The sequence below is a fragment of the Dipodomys ordii genome, unplaced genomic scaffold, assembly GCF_000151885.1.
Source record: "Dipodomys ordii isolate 6190 unplaced genomic scaffold, Dord_2.0 Scaffold8, whole genome shotgun sequence".
NCBI classification, from domain to species: domain Eukaryota; kingdom Metazoa; phylum Chordata; class Mammalia; order Rodentia; family Heteromyidae; genus Dipodomys; species Dipodomys ordii.
In genome coordinates, this window is record NW_012267224.1 from 23,308,042 (window position 1) to 23,331,156 (window position 23,115).

The following is a 23,115-nucleotide window of genomic DNA, read 5'->3' on the forward strand; positions in this document are numbered from 1 at the left end:
AGAAGATTACAGCGTGAACATCATTGGCCACCTGACTGTCAAAACGTAAGAAATATGGTTCCTGGGCAGAAGATAAAACACATTTGGAGAGGTGGGCTTAAAATCTAAAATTTTAATAGCTTCTGTGGGTTGATTTGACTCATTCTCCTACCACCTCCCACACTACAGTTCAGCAAATAGTTGATTCTGTTCAATAATTAATAGAAAGAGCCGAGTTCAGATAACAAAAGAGGGATGAAGACATAATGATGCAGATGAATAGAAACACTTTTTTCCAGAAAAGAGGGAAAGCTGATATAAACAGTTCTGCCTAATCACAAAAAACTAGAGATATGACTTCATTAATAAAGTTAGATACTCAAAGAAGATAAATAATGTTGGAGAAAAAAAGGTTAAAAAAATAAAATGGCAGAGAACAGAATACAATGAAAAATGTAGAAGCATGAGAAAGTTGAATATTTGAAGTTACAAAACAATCCCCAGAATTGAAAATTCATTTGAATATCGTTGGTAATAGTTTAAAAATAGCAAAGGAGCAAAAAATGATTGTTCGTTATTATAGTAATAGAAAGTGATTTACCATTGAGTATTCCTAAAGAAAATTGTTTAGACATACAAAAAAAGGAAATTTCCTGAAATGAAGATTGGAATCTAGAATATAAAGAAAGAGTCACTAAAATTTTTTGCTTTGAAAAAACCTATATAAATACAAATAATTTCTTCAGTTTTATTCTGCTCTTTAGCTGAAATAAAATTAAGTTCAGAAATCAAGTGTGCTAGTGTCTGCCTGTAACCCCAGCACTCAGGAAGGTGAGGTAGGACAATCACAATTTCAAAGCTATCCAGGGCTACATAGCAAAACCCATATCAAACCACAAAAATATTTATATTATTTAGTATCAGTATATATGGAATATTGTTCCTCACATTTATAAAACTGTATCTCTTAATTAACTTATTTTTCTATACAAAGTTAACTATATCATAGGAATCCTTGGTATGACATTCTTTTAAAATTCTGCAATGCTTGTCTTTGTTTTTTTTCTCCAAATGATAAAACCATTGAATTAAAAAGAGGAAGGAGGAGGCAGAGGAAAGGAAGAAGAGGAAGAAAGAAGAAAAAAAGGAGGAGGAGGTAGAGGAAGAGGAGGAGAAGGAGGTGGTGGGGAGGGAGGGGGAGGAGGAGGGGGGAGGAAGAAAACAAAAAGTCAAAATTAGAAAAGGACAAGAAGTGATTTCAATTTTCTACCATCTCTAGATTCTTGTTCCTCCAATCAGGTGATTTCTTTAAAACAGAAGCACAGAATGTTTTATTTTAATGATCCTGCATTATCTACAAATTGCCACTATTCTGAATCAAATCTCATCTTCTTAGAAATGTATACAAATTTCTCCCTTATGTAACCCCAACAGGTGGTTTTAATCAACCTCTCCTGAGTCCTCCCTTCCCTGTTTGTATTAAGAGATTCCATTGACACTTCAAATACCTACATGTTCTCATCTTTCAGATAGTGAGACAAAGAAATGAGTTATTGTTCACTTGTTTGTGGAAGTAGTGTAAGGTGGCTAGAACTCTGAATTCTTCCTTAAGTTTGAGTTCAGTATCTCTGTGAATCCTTGGAGGCGACCATTTTCTGTTCCTTATCACCAATATTCATGAAGTTACATATCTTTTTCTTTTCTACCCTCTGTAACAATTCTCTCCCAAGAAATACTAGAAACTGAGCCATAAGAAAACATTATCGACCCTGATTTTCTGTTTATTTATGATTTGCATAATTTGTTAGCATGGGTTTTTGAGTTAATTTTGAATTTTAAAAATGCTGATTTAAAATACTTTTTTATGATAGCACCCTAATTTTGGCTGTGTTCTGTACTGCTGATGTGTTCATTCCACTCCATACTTGTTTATCTATGTAAAAGTTTTCACAGCCATGACCTCCTCTGAGGGAAGGAGCTACTTTTGTTTGTGTATCTAAATGTTCACCCAGGAACCCAACCCTGGGAAAGAAAATGCTCACTGAGCAAACCTGAATAAGAACTAGAAAGAGAACTACCCCACTAAAAGGGAACAAACAGTTTTTTTAATATTAAAAGAGTAAAATTTTCTTGAAGATACACTTGATGTCATTGAAGAGGGTTTTTTGTTGTTTGTTTCTTATACTAATGTTACTTAGAGGTAGGACACAGGTTAAAGTTATTAAGTATAATAGGTTTATACCATCATCTATCTGTAGTTTATAATACGGAGCATATGATTCAATTTTTATGAGAATTGGAGAGTATTAAAACTAAACAAAAATCTTAGGTATTATTTAATCCATTTCTTCCTTGTTATCAGTATTAGAGAGACTAAGTAAATGACCTAAAACCACAATATGATTACTATATAAAAACAAGTGACCCATCTCTCCAGTGACTTACAACTTCAGATTCACAACTGTAACAGAGGTGATGAAATGACAACTAGGATCTGAAGAATAGAGGGCTATTTTTTTCTCTTACTAGTAAGGCAGAGTCAATCAGTGCCCATTTTTATGTGTCAATTGGTAAGTGATTGAAAAATTACCTTTCCAAACTAATTTTATCTATGTCACTAATTCTTCTATGACTCATTTCATGTATGCATTGATGCTACTTTCTACCTACTTGAATTCAATACTTGTGAGACTCAGCTTAAAATGTATGCCACTCACAGGACTATTTATGTACAGAAAAGGAAGTGATTGTAAACTGTGTATTAATCATTTAACCAGTTATTTTATACTTAGTTATGACTGGAGAAAATTAGAAGTGATTATACAATATTTAGTGGTGACTTGGAATTGAAAATTAGATAAACATATTGTACTAGTACTAAGTAAAAATAATTCTGATAGAAACATATAAAGTATCATCATTCTCAGTCAGAATCATTATTCTTTCTTCAAAGATATTTGCGATTCTCCAGTTATTTTCTAGAGATTTTCTTAATGTTGAGAAGTGACTAAATTTTCATCCCACTGTTTAACTTAATGTATCTTTGAGCTATTGGGTAAGACAGAAAATGATGACTAAAATAAAATTTATTGAATTAATTTGATGGAATTCAGTCAGAAAAAAACAAAGCATTCATAATACTATTAACATTGTGTGCAAATGAAATAATCATTCCTAATGACTAGACTTTCTACTAAATGTATTCTTCAAATAAACAATTGAGAACCCTTGAGTAATTCTGTCCTTTCAGTGTAGGTGAACACCTTATTCTAAATCTTCATGTGCAAAATATATGCTATGCTGGACATGGTGGCTTCTGTAATCCCAGCACTAGGGTGACTGAGGCCGGAGGATCACAAGTTCAAATACTCTCTAAGCCACATAGCAGGTTAGAGGTTGGTTTGGGCTATATAGCAAAACTCTGCCTCAAAACGAACAAACCACACAATAAAAACAATAAGAAGCCATGAGTTCATTTGGATTGCTGGTCTGCAATTTAAAATTGGTTACTTTTATAATCTATTAAAACATATAAACTTTTTAAAAAAATATCCTATTTTTAAAGATATCTTTTAAAAGGTATTTTTAAAAGAATGCCAATAGAATATTCCAAGACAGATCATTGATAAAGCAAAGACTAAGTGTTCTTCTCCAGAGAGATAACCAAAGAAATAGTTATTTCATTGGTAATAATAAATGATCTTAGCTTCCGTCTATAATTCTACATGTTTCTTCAAGTCTAGAAACAGAAACATTCATAAAATAATTTATGAGAAGTATACTATACATTTTGTAACTTTACACTGTTCAATACACATCAAATTTATTGGGCCTGAATAATTTAGACTAGAAAATTTCTATAGCATCTTCCAGTATTAAAATGTGTTGATTCTATTAAGTATCTCCAGGCATAAGCAAAAGGAATTTTCTAATGTGACTCATAATTAATATTTGACACTCATGTAGGTATCATATATTTTAGGTATCATATATCACCATTACAAGGCAATATAACAACAGAGAAGTCAGTGACAATTAATTAAAATAATTTCTTTTTCAGAAAACAAGATTGTTTCTGGGAGTGCCCATTTCTGTCAAAGGTTCTCATAAAACATTCAAAACATGATTTACAAACACCCAGAACAGGTAGAAATATAGAATAAAACAACAACAACAAAAGGCCTGAATTGAGCTGCATATGCATAAGAAAGCTGAAAGATATCCAATTTAGTTGTTAAGCCTATGTAATGAAAAGGAAAATCAGTACAGGAGAATCTTAATAAATCGAATAACAGTCACTGGCATCCCAAACTATGCCTCTGATATTTTTCTTCCCTCTCTTTCCTTTGTTACTTCTTTAATGGTAAATACTTACCTTATAAAATCTCACAAAAAACACCAAGGAAACAAATACAAAAAACCTTCCCAGAAGTACAGACGGATGGACACAATAACTTTCAAGAAAGTTAGTTTTTGAACAGCTAGCATTTTTCTATATTGAGAGAAGCATCTAAGAACCTGGTGTTGAGCTCTTACCTCTAATGATTCTGCGAATCTGATTAAATTCTATGACCTGTGATCTGTATTAGATTCGAGACAGGCAATCCATTCGATTTTTATTTTCAGGTAGATGGTGCTTTTTACTTACAGAACAATCCGTACCACATTTCCATCATGTTTAGAAAACCAATTGCAAAAATTACACTAACATTTACTTATCCCCAAGTGGCTATGTGAACAAATGTACTTGTTATCCTCTATCAATATAGAAGAAACAGATATTTTGGATATGTTGTCAAACTCTAGCTAGATTTTTCTCTCATTAAAGAATGCAATCTCCTCTGCTAGATTGTGGTTCTTGAGCATGCATTGACTCCTACCCTACTGCAGTCATATTGTAGGTGAAGGTCAAAGTGTTTCTGTTGGTCTAGCACAGTGCCTGGAGTGCAGTAAGCTCCTGGCTCTAACTATCAAGGAAATGTATACAGTACATAACTGAGCTACTAGGAAAAAAGAATCCAACTATGAGTTAAACTTTGGCTTCAAGCAAAATTTCAAGTCAATGGTTCATATTTCCGCTAATGTTCATGTTTGGCTAATGTGAAAGGGTATGCATTTTCCCTTGTCTGTGTGTTTGTTTTTGATGTAGCAGAGGTTTCAGTCTATAGATTAGTATTGTATTTGCTCTGTTTTCATTCACTGATGTTTTTCTTAACAGGTAAGGTCCTTTGTTTACAGGCACTCAGTGGATCTCCAAAGGTCTCTGCATATGATTTCCAGGAAATAATTCTGGTTAAGGGCAGTGCCACAGGGAAATTTAGGGTGCTGGTTGATATTCATAGGGTATCTTTAAAAAATTGTCAGTCTGTTTTCAAATTTCGATGCATAAAATATGCACCACAGATCTCTCGTCCTATTTCTCAAATTTCAAATGTCCAAGCTGGTCTGTATTCCATTTCATTTGAATGCTGAATATATCCTTTTAAAACAGTTGTTTTACCAACATCAAATACAAATGATTCCCTTCCTCTTCACTACAGACTTATTAGTTAACTCTCCCAGAATGTGGCTTGTGTTTTTAAATGGAAAAAAAAATAGGACATAGAATTTTTACTTTAGCAAAGAATACTTATCTTTAAAAACATTTAAAAAGAGTTTGTATTGTCATCATCTTTTAGGAAACTGCTATCACAACAAAATTACATTAGACTCTCTGACTTCTCCATAGTGTCTTTAGACAAATAAACCACCCAATAGACCATGTTAAATGCCCCAAATGTGACTGGAAAGAGAATACGAGCGTATTTGTCTATTTTACTTGTTCCAGATCCAGCCGGTGGTGGGGCAGAGGGAGGGCTAGTGGCTGACAACTTTCCAGAAGCCCCTACAGTATTGACTGTAGTCTTAATCCGCTCCAGTCTTGATCCAAACCCAGGTCGAGCAGACGCAGATCCTACTGAAGCTTGTGGAGTGGCACACCCAGTTCGGCTCGGAGTAGAAGAGGCAGCAGAGGGAAGGGCTCTGGCAGCAGATATCGTCTCAGCTGCATTTGCCCGGCTGAAGGGGTTTGGACTGGAAGCTAAGTATGATTTAGGTGTGGATTCGGATGACTCCAGAACAACTGTGGCAGTCTTACTGGAATGGTTTCCGACCTCAGTCCTGTGGCTGGCAGCAGATTCCGAGTGCACCAGTGCATTGGTTCTTTTCCTCATGTTCAAATTGGCATCTGTGTTCTGAAAAGGTATATTCAAAATTATACTGGTGCAGTAATTGTATGGACACTTACTCACAATTTTAAAGGTACAAAATACTTGTGATTGGTCATGTCCATAATAGAAACCTTTATTTATATGCTTCTGGCCATTCAGCCAGAGGGTTACATGAAACTTTAAATATCTAACATACTTGAAAAGTATGAATCAAATTTTTCCTACTTTGAAATATGATCCATTCTAATAAATAAGTAAGGTTGAAATATGTAAGGGAATTTCTTTTTTTGCACTATGGTTATATTTGATTTAATTTTAGAAGTTCATGACTGTGGGTATACAAGTACTTTGTTCAGTTAAATGATTAATAATATTTTGTGATTTGTCATATATGTTTCAAAACTATGTATATTTAATTTATAAACAAGAACAACTGACATTGTATAAAATAATCAAGATGCATTATATTCATAAGTTGCTTTGTTAAATGACAATTCCTTTTTGTATATCTAAAGATAATAATATAATAATAATAAAAGAAAAAAGAATTGTATACTTAAAAGAAAAAAAGAATTGTATAACTTATAACACAATTATTCCTCAATCCTTTGAATAAAATAATGACTCTCACTAAAAAAAACATGTACAAGACAGTCCATAAAAATGCACTAAAAACTTAACTTCTAAATTCTGGAAATTTGTCTTGATAAAAGACTGTTAAGCAACCATATACATTATTAAAATAATCTAAAAATATTAACATTTAGTTTTATGTCACGATAATGAAACTACAACTATTAATTTAAAACAAAAGGTTATATTACACATATAAGCATCAACATCAAACAAATTGTAATTCAAATTATTAATAAGTAGAAAGTAAATAAAAATATAACTAAGTTTTCTCCACCAAATTTTGTTTGCAGCTCAAGATTGTATTTTGCTAAATTTGCATTGTAAATCCTTAAAATTGATTCCAATAAAAATTGATAAATATAATAACTAAATTTCATTATATATTGTCTATACTGTAAAGGAAAGCAAATTGTTCAGGTGGTCCTTAAAATAATCATGTCCAACTTCCAAAAATACTGAAAGTTTTTGCAATAATTTGTCCTCCTAACTACTAAGGTTATATAGTATCTTATCTCCCTACCAGCTTCTGAAACAAATAGTGGATGAAGAGCTGGAGAAGTAGAGGGGAGAGAGAGGAAGAAGAAAATTTCATAAATGTATTACTGGAAGAAATCAGCTTCAGAAGAAAATGCACTGATAATATGTGAAGTAGGTGAATGACATATAATTAATTGAGAACTCATTTTGGTGTGAAAGGTATGTTCTGCAAATATCTCTATTCATCCAGAATTTAAAAATGTTTTTAAGTATTACAGTCATCAAGCATTTTAAGTGTTCAATCCATATCTCTTATATGTGGGAGTTATGACTTCCAGGTTGATGAGAAGAGAAACAAAAACAACTTGGCAAAATACAGAGCCAAGACAGACACTCTTTAGGTCAGTTTGGAGTATTCTAAGCAGGCTGCAGTCAGACTAATGAGAAATTGTAACCTAATTTTAGTGGAGACAATTGCAACCAAACGTAAAAGTATTATCAATTACCCAACACTTTTTTTTCTACAAAGTACATTGACAATAACATCGAATTAATCCTAATATTTTAAATTTCTGTTTATGAAAACAAATAATAACCAATAATAATTAATTCTAAAAGAAAACTGGACAAGATATGAAAAACAATTCTTTTTAAGACACTGTGCATTAAATATAGGACTCTTAATGACCAAGAGAGAAGAAACAAACTTGAGTTTCCATGCTTTGGGACAGGCAAGAGGAATTGAGGAAAATGCTGGAGACTCCCTGGGTATAGGAGATAGAACTGAGAGTACAGAGAGGCCAGAGTAGTTCAAAGTCACAGGGCAGAGCATCATAGAAGAGAATGATGAACAAAGATAAAATACTAAAAGGAAGGTCCTTATTGAGTGTTTTGTTAAGCAAACCTCAGTTTATAACTGCAGAGTAACTATCATGGTTGAATGGATTGGAAAAACTAACTGATGCTCATGTATAGCCAGGAATAATGTATTTTCCCAGATTTGAAAATTCCAACATTAGTGTAGTATGTGTTTGCTAGAATACTGACAAGGGCCTTGCCTCAGAAGCATGGAATAAACAGCCTAAATAAACACTGTCCTGGTGCTGCTTCGTGGATTTTGCCAGGGAGATTAGAAAGAGTAAAACCGACTCCAGTAACTTAACTGCACTTTAGAACAAAGCATAAGAATATCTCAGTTCCTCTTCATCCACTCTAGTCTACTATGCTTCTGAGGCTTTCTGGAATCCTATGAATCATATTCTGTATGGTACACTGATTTTTTAAAATGGCACCATTCCTTGTCAATCAATAGTCATGTCTGTTGTTCTCCTCCATCAGAGACAGAGCCTATGACTCCTCAAGATGCCTTACTCTTTCTTTAGCCAACAGTGTGGAGAGGAAATGATGGTGTGTCTTTTGCCTCAAGAGTTTTTGGCTTTCATTCTCTCTTAAAACATTGTCACCATCACAATATAAACCTAGCCAAGCTTTCTGGAGGTTAAGAAATCATTTGGAACAGAACCACTTCTACTAGGGAGGCCATCCAAATCACCCAACAGCTGGCTGAGAATAGACACACACAAGACTTTCCAAGGTAGGGGAAGACGAACTGGCCTACGCAGGCTTAATTAGGACTGACACAACTTCCAAATGAATCCTAGACTTGACAGAAAAAGTAAATATTTATTGGATAGAAAAAAAGTATGGTGAATTAAATATCATACAGAAAGAGAGACAGAATATTTGTATCAAAGGTTCTGATAGAAACATCTCATGTGAGAGGAAGATACTCAGAACTTCTAAGATAATGAGAAGGCTTCTTTGTCCAGAACTCCTAAGGACCTGTAGGGGGCACTGCTGCCTAACTTCACTCATGAGTTAAAGGGCCAAGGTATTTCACTCCTCACAATGACACATGCATTCCTCAAAATTTATAAAAGGAGTAATAAAATAATACCCGCCCCCCCTGCAGTGTGAAAATATTCTAACAGCTCCTCATTTTGAGGTAGAGGAAATTAAGAGCAGGAGAGTTATGATTGGCCAGAAGTCATACGGTGAGTTACCTACCAAGGCTAATCGGCTACACTCAATAACCTCTCTACTTACAAATGTAGAACAGAGGCTTTAAAGAATATAACATACTGTACCCATCTATATGAATAAGTCATGCATTTCAGTAGTTAAGAAAAGTTTTTTGAGACCAGGGAAATCAAGAAGAAGGCAACGTTATAATGGTACATTGATTGTTGTGTCTTATTAAGGATGATATATCAAAGTATGATTTTTCTATGCAATATTTGATTAGCAACAAAACATTGTGAACTCTACAAGTCAATATGTAGCTTACTGTCTAGTACAAATATCACCCAACTTTATGGTATTACTCCCCTGTATGATAATAAGCACTTAAGTACTTAAACTTTACAATTGGATTTTCATTTATACTTCTCTTAAAATGCTTATAAATTACCATTCCTCATAAGAAATTTGAACTAGTTTTCCATCTAAGTGATTCTCTCATTAATGAATAAATTAATTTTTTTAATTTATTGTGTGGGTCCTGGGACTTGAACTCAGGGCCTGGGTACTATCCCAGAGCTTTTTTGCCCATAGCTACCACTTAAGCCACAGTTCTACTTCTGGTCTGTGTGGTGGGGAGAGGGGAAGGGGGCAGTTAATTGGAGATCAAAGTCTCACAGACAATCTTGCACAGCTTCCTTTGAATCATTATCCTCAAAAACTCAGCCTCCTGCGTAGCTAGGATTACAGACCTGAGCCACCCAGAGACTGGATATTTATTTGATTTTGGCAGTACTGGGTGTGAACTCAGGGCTTTGCACTCACTAGGCAAGCATTGTCCTACTTGAGTCACACCCTCAACTCTGAAAAAAGAAAAAAATCTTTGCTCTGTCCTTCTTATGTTATACGGGTATTTTTTGTTTTTGCTTTTGTTTTTGTTTTTGTTTTTTTGGTTGGTGGTGGGGCTTGAAGTCTGGGCTTGTGCACTGTCCCTGAGCTCTTCAGCTCAAGGTGAGCACTCTACCGCTTGAGCCACAGTGCTACTTCCAGTTTTTTTTTGTGTGTGTGGTTTATTGGAGATAAGAGTCTCACGGGGTTTCCTGCCAGGGCTGGCTTTGAACTGTGATCCTCAGATCTCTAGCTAGGATTACAGGTGTGAGCTACCTGCGCCCAGCACAGATATGTTTGTGAGGGGTTTAAAGTTATATCTTCATGAGACCTATTGAATAAGTTACAAACATCAGAGAAATACAAGCATAGCCTTGAAAAATATGCCTAAAGAAAGAGAGCCTGAGTAAAACAAGAGAGATAGGCCTAAGGTGACTAGAAAGAAGAATCAACAAATCAAGGGATTTATGAGAATGGAAGAAGTAGTTTGGACTGCTAGAAAACACAGTTCCAATCTTCCAGTTTTAAAGTGAGTTGCTAGAGGATAAAGAATGTTGTGTAGTCTAAACACACAGGAGGAACTGATTTCATATTTAATATTTCAATTGAAGTCAAGACCCTTCATTTAATTTCTATCACTAACAATTTATATCCAGTCTGCAGATTACTATTTTGTGTAGGGAAGATTTCTAGAATATTGTAGAAAGTCCTAGAAGCATATAAATTATTTTCACTCAACAATCCTAAGTCTGATTGAGAATGCCTAAGTCTCAATGGTCTACCTCATCCTCTACAGGAAAGAAAATAGAATTTGATTAAAGGCCCAGACCTTTGCATTCCACCAATCAGGCCAGGTTATTTTGCATCGAGTGAAGTAGCAGTGCCAGGATTTGAACTCAGGCCCTAATGCTTACCAGATGAGCCACATCTCCATCTTAATCTTCAATTTTTTTATATTTATATCAAAGTCAACTATGTTAAAAAAATAGTCATTTTTTTTCATGATGACAAATCACAAAAGGTCTGAGGAATCAGGCACAGTACTTACTATTTATAGCCTTCAAGTTATGGAGCAACTAACGTGTCAGTTAGATTGATGCTTTGTTTTATCTAAATTATTGAGCCTTCCATAGCTCCATTAGTATTCAGCAAATACACAGTGGTTTCAAACAGGAAAAGCACCTAGGCCTCATTTGAATTTTAAAGAATTATTTAGTTTGAAATCATTTTGTCATTAGTCACAATAGCCTGAAGCAACGAAACTGGTGGGCTAGAGATGGGAGGTGGCAGATTCAAACATTACCAACAAATTAAAGCCGCAACAGGCAAATAGGAGCAGATCCAAGCAGCACATCAATCATGACTATGATCTGACACACTTTCTAAAGGAGTATTATCAACTGCAAAAAAAAAAAATCCTCTCAACGTATTACATTACCAGCAAGGAGATCAAGTGATGAAGATTAGGTTTGCAGAATGCAAGCACCTACATTCATATTGCTTGCTTGAGAAGCTAATGAAGTTTAATAAAAGTAATTTAACCCTCCTAAATTAAAAATGAACAAGGCTAATAATGAACAGGTTTATCTTCCAGAGTATCAACATGTCACAGGCAAAAAAAATAAGTTTCCAATACTTTACATACATTTAAAATCATCTTAACACTGCTTTAGAGAGAGAAGCCATGCATCTTTTAATTAAAAAAAAAAGTTAAACAAGTATCGTAGAGCAACTGAAACTTAATTTCAAGGTACTGATTTATTGAAGGTTAGCAGATGCAGTTTTAGAAAATGCTATCATGAAAAAACAGAAAACATCATTTCCAAATAAACATGTTAAATATTTCAAAAATTGTTACAAAGGAACTACAATATACATTGAACTCAAGTATGCAGAAATAAAAATTCTGAGTTCCCTATTTGTTATAGTTCTCTTTCTCCCAATGTTAGCATTCAATTCAATGTGTGTTTCCATAAGTCACAGAAATATTAATTTCCATATTAGGCACTGAATAAACATATATATTCCATTTGAAATTACCAAAAAAAAGAGGAGGACATAAAAATTCATTTTGCCTTTGCTATATTTAGAGTTGAGGATCTAAAACACTGTGAGTGCTTTGAAAGATGTGGTTTCCTGGTTAATTTTGTTGTGTGAAGATTCATATTTATAAATGTTTTGCATATTAAATGTATGGTTTCAACGGGAGAAAACACTTTGTTGAAGACTTCACTAGTCACAGCACAAGTTAACTGCCTGGTAGATGTTTCCAGCATGTTACATAGGCTGGAAAATGTTTTCAACAATGCTGTAAAATATCCCTGGAGAATTAAAAAACAAAGGATATTCCGTTAATGTTCTCTAACCCAAACACTGAATTGGACCAACACTTTTTCAGTTAGAAGAAAAAGTAGTACTGTTGCCATTTGGAATTCTTATAAGAATTATCTGGGATCTAGTTAAACACTCAAAAAGTCTTAGGCAAATGAACTTGTGAGAAGTTCATTTATTGGTTATGTTATAGTGAGGAGTCCAGTTATCAGAAATTTACAAATAATGGTTAATTGATTAGGATTGTAGGCCCTGAGAAGGGCAGATCTGGATTCAAATATTGAATTTGTTATTTACCAGAAGTGACATTCTTGCAAGCTTTCCAATCTCTGGAATGTCCAAATCCTTCTTGCTACTGGAATAACAATGGTACCTTCTTTCTATTGAATCAATAAGGTGATACATGCAAAGCAATTATCACAACATTCAGCATGTATAGATATCAGATAAATATTATAGAGGAAAAGCCTGATTTAGGTCAGATAAGGTTCTACAGTATCCAAAAGAAGGCATTGCCAGTCTTACTGTTAGCGTGTACAACTTTTCAAAGATTTTTCTCGGTAAAATCAGGACAACAAATTTCCTTGCCAAGAAAAAATTTGAGGTTTTCTGAAGGTGTAAAACCTTCTCTTTCCCTTTTCCTCTTGAAATTAACCATTAAGGCAATATTTTACATTCTATTCTAATGTAATTAATGTCTAATACCACACTTCCTAGACAGAGATTTTGAACCTCATCTACATTGCCACACTATATTGAGCACCTACGAGGGGCCAAGCAAGGCACTAAGTTGCTTTAAAAAATTATATACATAGTTCCTACAACTCAAGATAGTATCAATGTTCTCCTTTGCCAACAACAACACTAAAGACTGATACAGTTGGGCATCTCTCCTAAGCTCACTCAAGTAAAATACATTAGAGTTATAATTTGAATACCCTTGACCATTTTAGAAGACAGTTGGAAGCTGCTAATATATATATATACACATATACATATATAAGCACAAAGGATTTTGCCTGAAATATGTTTAAAACAATCCGAATAGATAAATAGCACTCATTAACAGCGTGAATTTTAGAATTGAATCAATTTTAGAAGTGAATCAAAGAATGTGGTTTTGACTATAAGATAAAACACTTACAGTGGGATACTAATTCTTTGTATTCTACAAAATCTGGTTATACCAATATCTGGTTAGGTAACACCTACTTCTGGTAAGTGTTAAGACTTTCGCTAGCATTCCTGATGGTTCTTATTTCCATTCATGTCATCCCTCCTACTTCTTTGATGTTTGTCACGAAGTACTTAAGACTTTTACATGACAAGTATTCTCCACACTCAAACTTAAATAAATATTTAGATAAATAGGTCAACATTTATAAGATTTATTCAGCTGAAAGCTTTATTTTAATGATAAATACAATCTAGCTATGCAAATATTTTTTCAATTGAAGAAACTTTCCCTTTGAGTTATTTTAGAAATGACTCAGCATCACCACTCAAAATGTACATTTTCCTTCTGATAAAAATACTTTCACGATGTTCTCCTGCAAGAAATAAACTGTTCCTCAACTTGTTCTCCCAAATTCTTTCTTAAGTTTGAATGTGGTACTTCAAAAACCTGTTTTTAAACTTTTAAGTTTGAAAGGTATTTATTTCAAAACTTATTGTAAAGCTGATGGAACACACCAAATCAAATTCATACCCCAAAGGAATGAAGTTTCCAACTTGGGAATGATTCTCACAACAAGTAATTTTCTATAAAGTGAAAAGTTTAGTTCAGTTACGCATGTATCAAATTATGGAAAAGGTCAGTGTACATATACATGTACGTGCAGCAGAAAAGTAATTATTACATCATAATTATAGAAACTTTCTTGAGGCAGACTCTCTCTTTGTACTCTCAATCTTCCTGCTTCAGCCTCCTAAGTGTTGGGATTATAGGCATCTAACACCACATCTACCCTTGAATAGTCTCTTATATTTTTTAATTAATCCCCATCCTTAGTCTTTACACATAGTAAATTAGTCAGAAAGCAACAGGTTGTATTATCCTATTAACTCAACTCCTTATATGTCTACACCATCTATAGCAAAATAGCATATTGTCCGGAGAACAAATTCACCTCCGACCATGACACTTCATTATCAAGCTGACAACTCTCAAAATAGCTCAAGTCATTTGGATATTTTTCAGAAAATGATTTTACTTGTCCTGAGGAGTAAGCCCCATGATATCAGCTAATTTCCAAATGGGGCATTGTCAAAACCATTCCACACTTAACAAGGCTCTCATGCTGAAACAGCTGTTCATCCAAACAGAAAAAAAATGAAACTTTCTCTGAGCCTAGCTAATCTTCCTTGAGCTAGAAAATAAGGTATTAGACTATTTTGCATGTTCTACCACTTTATGACAAGAAAGCCAATTTTGCACTTCAGTAAAGGCAGATTGCAAATTTAGTATAAATTGAACCAGTAGCTGAGATGCCATTTATGGCAAATGGCTCATCAGCACATTAATGTACACCACTAAGATATCCACTTCAGCTAGGCAGGCCGCCAACTAGAAGACCCACGTATTTGGTAGGCAACAAGAGAAATGTACCCTCTATTAACATTTATAAAACAAATCCTAAACCCAAAAGCTATCAAATATCATTGCCATTCTTATATAGCAATATATTGTTATTGAAAGCCAAAATGAGAACTATAGATTCTGAAATTAGGTAGGTCAAGTTTTAGATTCTACTACCTACCAGCTGTGTACCTTTAGGGGATTTATTTAGACTATCTATGCTTTACATCTCTCCTAGGTATTGTGAGGATAGCAATAATTATTACTTCTTTGGGTTATTAATGAATCTTAATATAAAGTGCTTAATTGTATTGCCTAGAACATAGTAAATGATCGGTACTTGGTAAATATTATTATACTGTTACCATCTCATTTTCTAAAACAACTAGGTAGATAGCCCTTGTGGGCTAAAATATTTCTATATTCATTCTATTTTCTATTCTCAGATGTTCACTGTATTTTTTTAACACAGCCAGACATGAAATGGAGAAAGTGCCTTTATCCTTACAAAATGCTAGAGATATGTGGTCAGCTCTGCCCTGTTCATATTTTATCTTATTTGTTATTTTTTCAGGCACAATTTTTCCTTTTTATTTTTATAGCTATTATAAAGGTGATGTACAGAGGAGTCACAGTTTCATAATTATTTATTACTTCTAAGTGGAGAAAATCAGCTTTACTCCTAAGGGGATCAATGCTAAGAACAATGTGCCCAGACATGCCAAGGGTAGAAAGAGAAAATTAAGAGCTCTCATTTCAAATTTTCTGTTGAATTAATGGATGCTTCAAGAGAAGCATAAAAATCAGGATTCCTGTGGATATTATTCTGGTTAATCATATTTGAAATTTTAAAAATTGCATTTTCTCAAACTGTAACACACTAAAACTTCTTTCACATTACAACTAGTCAAAAAATATTCCTAAAATGCTTCCGACCTTGATCCCTTCCATTTACTACTATCTGCCATTGCCAATTTGGGAGAAAAAGATTTATGCTTACAGTTTCTACTTTTTCCTGTGCTGTTTACACTTCAACTCATTATTGTCTCTTCCTTCATCTCTCTATTGAAGCTTTTTATAGCTTAGATGATAAGCACTTTTTAAAATCAGGATCTTTCTTGCTGTCTCAATAGCATTTAACACTTTGATCTTCTTTCTTGAAATTTCCCCTATGATTCCATATGCTGATAATGTCCCATTCACCTTTCTTGGACTCTAGTAATGAGGTGTTCTTCTATTTACTCCTAAAATGTTATCTTTCCATGGCTTTATTCCTCAGCCATGTCAATTTTCTCCATTTTTAGTGAATGAGCTTGTCCAGTGCTGTTGATTATATATAATCTTTGTATCAATGTCTTAAGGGCAATTCTCCAAATTTTTTCCAACCACTAGACCCATATATCCAGAAGGACATCATGCATATGTCCTCAGAAGTACGTCAAACTTTCATTTATCCATCCACAAATTTATACATTCAATTATACAACAATTATTTAAGGAGTGTGCATACATGTTCTTGTGTCTGCAGATAAAAAATTGAAGAGCTAACAATTCCTATGCCTATGGAATTTACATTTTTGCTCATGTACAAACTATGATCTATGAGCAAATTTTCTTATAGCTAATGAACAAAATGGGTTTCCCAAACACTTATTATTGATCATAGAAATTCATGCACTATTAAGATAACTTCTCAAAGTCATAAAACTTCAGTGATTCTTGCCTCTTTCTGATTACTTATATTCCATCCATTTTCCTCACATCTTCTCTGTATGTTTTTCCATAATAATTGTAAAGGCATTCATATTTCTCACCTGGCTATTCTATGAATATTAACATTCTCAGACCTAATACCTTTGTATACGTCTATTTGCTACATGCTATTAAAATAATATTAACACTATAAATCTCAACTCGTCACTTTCTTAGTTAAACATTTTTAGGGGCAGCTGGCTGTTCTCAGGGGAAAACAAGCTTACTAGGCTTAATATTCTACATGATGAAGAAACTACTTCCTAGTCCAGCCTTACATCCTTTTTCCCTGAATCCTCTTCTCAGCTGCCCCAGACACCCTAATGTAGATAGAGATACTGTACTTGCTCCATATTCGCTCATTTTGCTCAGGAGTTTATTTCATCTAGGCTGATGGTATACTACCTTTTCTGCCGTAGGGTTGTTCTAATAGCAGGGACTTAGCTAAAGTAGGGGAGATAGATCAGAAATAGTAGAGTTAGAGAAATACTGCAATGTCACATGTACAGAATCAAAAAGAGTTGCATTCACAGATGCAGGCAGAAAGGGACAAAAAGATACTAAGTTTTGGGTTTTTTAAAAAGATGAATTAGTGTTCTAAAGATCAAATATATTGCAAAAGGATTATAATAGATTATACTTGAAATTTTCTAAGGAGCATAGACTAAATGTTCTCACCAGAAAACATATATATGTATATGTATGTGTGTGGGGGGGGAGAGAGAAGAGAGAGAGAAATATGTGATCAACTATATATAGAGATAAGATAAATAATTGATTAATTGATTTTGAACTGTTTACTTTAAGTACATATGACTTCAATGAAATATATGTACCTGAGTAAAGCTAATCAAGAGATAAGAATAAGCATGTACTCGAACTTCTATGTAACGTCTCACCAGTGGGACAGTTCTGAATCTCTTTCACACATACTCTGGGAGGATCTCTTGTATGATGAGGGCACTGTGGCCATGCTTCTTATGAGCTCTGATTTCACTTTTCTTCCTTTTCATCTCACTTGCCTTATAATGCTTCTTGGGATCATGTCAAAAGCAAATGCCTTGCAAGCGAGGATGACACAGCTTTTAGGGAACCCACATGAAAACACCTGGACTCTAAGCACGATGTCTTAGTTAAGTCCTAAGAGCATGAAAACACCTGGACTCTAAGCACGATGCTTTAGTTAAGTCCTAAGAGCCTGAACCATAGACCCTTGCTTTGCACTCTGTACACTGTCTTCATCTTTTTTGCCTTTCTTTAAGATCATCCCAGATAGAATGTAAGCATTGCTTTCTTGGAAAAGTATAACTTCATACCCCATTAATCCACTAATCATATTTCCTACTATAGAAACTCCAATCAGGGCCATAACATTTTAATTCTAGTGCTTTTGGAGGCCTAGTGTTTACCATGCTTTTGTGAACAGCCTTCCCAACTGTGAGTTTCTTACGGCTATGTGGTATCTTACTGTTTTCCTTTCCTCATTGACTCCTGCAGTACCAAACAGAAGAAAGTACTCAATATAAATAAGTCGAATGAATAAATACTAAATAAATAATGAGTAGCCTGGATAAAATACATCAACGAAACCATTCCCTCCTGCATACTTGAAATTTCAAAAAAAAAAGTTTCACACAATGTGTCTCAGGAGATACATAGTTGGGAAAGCTATACTGCCAAAGGAAGCACATTTAAATTCACTTGCAAACCAGATGACAGGCATTTATTCTATCCAGATTACACTTCCTGGGCTACTATAGTAGTTAATGGACTGTTTAATGAGTCAATCCTGGAATATTAACTGATAGCCAGAATGAAATGCCATTGCTCTCCTTTTTCATACATCTGTCTGTTGAAAAGCATGACTTAATAATTGCTACTGAGCATGAGAGAGTCACTTTCTGGACCAACGTCCACCTCCTCTTGCCCTTTGGTGTCAATCAGGAAAGGTATGAGACCAATGGGCACTAATCTGTCTCTGCAGAAACAAAGAAATGAGAAATTTAATGTGAGCCTCTTCTTCAAGCTGCTTGGAGCATGTAAGCAATGGCTACAATCGCGTGTTTAACAAGACTCATTTTTCCCTCTCAATCATAGTTCTAAAGCTATCGTTTATTGAAAAGCTGATTTTCAAAGCACATACTAGAACAGCTTTTCTGTACAGCTGCAGTGCTATTTAAATCTTCCATGAATATCTCTACAAACTCAAGAAAATTCTAAGCTGAAATACTGCTCTTAGAGAAGATGTAGTAAAATAAGCCCCTGTGGGAGAAAAAAAAAAGGAAGTGAAATTTGGTTGTTAATTTTAATATTGAATGATTGTTTTTAATCAGGCATATTATCTGAGCTGGAAAAATCCTGAAACCACTGTGTGGAAAGGCCACAGATCTTCACAGGATTCTGGTGGACAGTAATAGTCCAGAAGACATTCCTTCACAGGCATCAGAAATGTGGATAAATGTCTCACTTTGTGCCATGATCAAGTTAGAAATGAATGAATAATATATATTCAAAGCAATACTTCAGGATTACTTAGCAGATCCATGAGAGGCAACATTATCCTTTGGAAATAAAAAGACTATTTATTGAAGCCAACTGTTTGTTCCACGGTCAACTTCCATTCCTTTTGTCAAGCACTATTTTGGGGAGGGAAATTACAGAAGTGTACTGGTGGTATATGAGCCTCATGCAACCAGATCATTCTCTTGCTCTGTTCAGCCAGCCCCCATGCCATTCCTTTAGGCTGCCCTTGTAGCACGTTAGAATGCTGATATCTTTTTCAGTCTCCCTTAAGTGGAAACTTTTAGAATCTAGCCAGTGGTATTGCAACCTAAAGTTTCCTTCTTTGAGACAATTCAATTTTCCAGCTAAATGACTGATCAAATGAAATTACATTGAATGTGAGTCACTACTATAAATATTTTGGAGCCATTTACTTGGAGGTTATTGATGAAAACAAGCTGACTATATCTTTAAAAGGTCTCAGAAGTCACTGGACAAAGAGAGGTCATGATGAGGATTGGTTTGTGCCTCATCAACTAGAGTAATGCCCTCTTAGCTCCCAATATAATAGATTCTCCAAAGTGGGCCTAAGTGGATGTTTGAGAAATTATTAGTTCATTTCAAATATGGAAATGCCATAAAGTGCCATGGATATGGCAGGATGATTGTGAGACATAAAGTAAGTGGCCTCCACAGTCTCAATACCTAGCAGAGCGCCTGGCCCAAATTAAACATTCAGCAAGCACTTGTGGAATAAATAGAGTTAAAAAAGTGTGCATAAGTCTGAGACCCTGAGGTATTTGAAAATATTAAAATTCCACACAAAAATCTTGTCACCATTTGACCAGAGAGCTTGAATCAGAAGCTCAGCAGGGCCCAGAAATCATTTGAATTTATTCCATATTCTAAAGCATTATGAAATTAATACATGAAAATTCAATGCCATTTTGAGTGTTAGTAATACCGTGGAAGCCCGCTGGCCCCTTGGTTCTAAAACACATTTTTAGCATCCTGAAATCCAACCTCTTTTCCTCATGTTATTCTTTTCCTTTGTTTCCATAGGAAACGGTGACTTCCAAGCACCCAGGATGACACAACACAGAGTGCCAAATTGTATGCCACCCTGCAGTTGCCAAGGAGATAATGTATGTCATTCCTACAAATAACATGTTGCTCATGCCTGCATTCCTTTATCGAGCCTTTTAAGATACTTTTTGTTTGCGCTGAATTCAGATAATGTTCACCACGAACAGACAGAAACATGACTTTTAAAACATTTTTGTTTACCCCCCACTCTCTTCCCCCAACACAACTTGATCACATCCCATACTCTTGTCTGTGGAAGGTCTGAGCATATTTTAGGCTGATTTTGGAATCAGTGATTCAGCAGTTTTCACTAGGGGGAGGGGGGGAGGGGGAGCCACTCTGACTTCTATCTGCCTGTGTGCTAAGTAAAGGTCCAATTAAATCCACACCTGGTGCTAACGTATTCCATTTGAAATGGCCTACCACAACAGCAGCTGCATTCAGTTGAATTTAAATAGGAAGGAGGAGAAAAACAAGACCAAAGGGACAGGAAGAAGGATGTCAAGAAGGGACAGATGAACAAGAAAGATGGAAGATAGGCAGGAAGAAAGGATGGAAAGGAGGGAAATTCATATTTCTTGGGAATACCTGCAGTCTTCCAGATTAAACAGTAAGATGAACAAAGAGAACTGGGAAATACATAGATCTTGGCTGATATCATCCATTAGCAAGAAAAACGTTGGTATATTTGATTTGAGAGCACGTGTTTCCCAATTAGCTAGTGCTGCATACCAAATCATCCCCCAAACAATGGACTGAAAGCAACCACAATCATTTTTATTTTTATTTTACTCTACCACTTTGAGCCACAGCTCTACTTCTGGTTTTTGAGTGGTTAATTGGAGATCAAAGTCTCTCAGGGACTTTTCTTTCTGGGAGCTTCAAACCAAATCCTCAGATCTCAGCCTCCTGAGTAGCTCGGATTACAGAAGTGAGCCACCAGTGCCCAGAATACAATTCATTTTTATTAAGACTTAAAAAAAATTAATGTACATTAGTTGTGTAGATGAGGTTTCATTGAAACACTTCTACGTGTATATGTAACGAACTACAATCAAATGTACCCTCTTATATCATTCTCTCATTTATCTGCCCCATTCTTAAAACACTTCATTAAATTTCATTGTTTTGCTGTCATATGTTCATGTAAAGCACAATGACCATCGCTCATGGATTTGAAGGTTGACTGGACTTAGCTCAGAGTGTCTCATATGATCTAAGTCAAAGGGTCTGGAGCTAGGATTATGCTAAAACATCCTCACTAACATGCCTTACATTGGTGCTGGGCTGATAGCCAATATCTAAGTGTGTAAAAATTGTAGCATTAATGGAATGGTGATTATAAAAGTTCCTTTTATATATGTCCCTCTTGAAGATGTGTTCTTTTCATCTTACTTTATCGTATGTATGTCAATACATCAAGAAATTTGACTCATTTTAAAAAATCCTATTAGCACTATTTAAAATTATTGTAATAGTGAAATCAGCTATTGCTAGACCCAGAATCCTGAATTGAAACCTCCCAAGATTCCAGTTAAGATTTCACTCTACTTAAACCATTAAAACAATCACATTTTTATTCTTTGTCAGTCTATCAAACAATCATCCTAAACAAGGAGACCTTTAGCTAGAAAATAGGATATTAATGACATGAAGAAAGATTACTGTGGTGTAAACAAAATAATCGGATTGTGGAGAGTTTTCAAACTGGAGAGGAACATTATGGTGAGACAGTGAGAAAAAAGAAGCAAATTAGGTATCATTGCTTGCTTTGCTGAGAAGGTATGATTGCGCTCAGTCTACTGTGCTGCACATTGGCCCAGAATAAACATACATGATGTTTTATTTCATGTAGTAATTTCTGAGATGAACAGTTCTACAATGAGTTAGGCTGTACTACACAGTGCTAAATCCGATCTATCAAGAAGGATTATACTCCAAATAAGAGTGTTCATTCCAGGATGTAATACTTGGATTTGTACTGCTCTCCTCTCACATCCAGCATATATTTTCACTCATGTCAACAAATATGATTAAATTTTAGAATATCCTTTAAAAAATCAGCTGAACTCAGTGGCATTACAAAATAGGATATTACTGCTTTACAAAATAGAGCTAAAACAGAAGTGTTTATATAATGCATAAGACAGAAGCCATCAGGAAGAAGGGAGGACATGTTCTTCAGAGTTTTTAAGCTTTCATTTTTCCAATTTCACCATACTTGTTTCTACCTCAAATTAAACTTCTTTTTCTTTATCCTAAATGAGAAATGCAAGAATTGTATTAGAAATTCCTGAAAATTGTTCTGGACCTAAAACAAACAGTGCAACACAATAAAAATAAATCTCTCTATACAAGACACTATGCTGAAAACGAACTTTACAACTTCAGCAGGAGGGAGGTGGGGAGGTAAATGTGGAGGTGGGAGGAAAGGGATGGTAGGGGAAAACAAAGGAGGAGGCAACAAAGCTTATAGGAAATGTATTCACTACCTTGCTCATGTAACTGTAACTCCTCTGTACCATATTTTTACAATAAAAAATGTACAAAAAATAAAAAATAAAAATAAATCTCTCTCATTTTCATCTTCTTCAGAACTTAGAAAATTCAATAATTATCCAAAATTGTCTCATAAAATTTTGAAATTCTCTACAAATT

General features: G+C 34.6%; 1 protein-coding gene across 3 annotated transcripts in view; it reads right to left on the reverse strand.

Moving 5' to 3' along the window:
• Positions 1 to 5,593: 5,593 nt before the first annotated feature.
• The window catches only part of Gabra4 (gamma-aminobutyric acid (GABA) A receptor, alpha 4), a 60,369-nt gene continuing 42,847 nt past the window's right edge, over positions 5,594 to 23,115 (reverse strand). For 2 of the 3 annotated variants that reach the window (XM_013008973.1, XM_013008972.1), the window contains one exon: positions 5,679 to 6,212. In XM_013008973.1, coding sequence (XP_012864427.1) covers positions 5,679 to 6,212 — 534 coding nt within the window. Of the gene's footprint in view, positions 6,213 to 23,115 lie in introns of all 3 variants that reach the window. The other variant, XM_013008971.1, reaches the window with a different exon arrangement.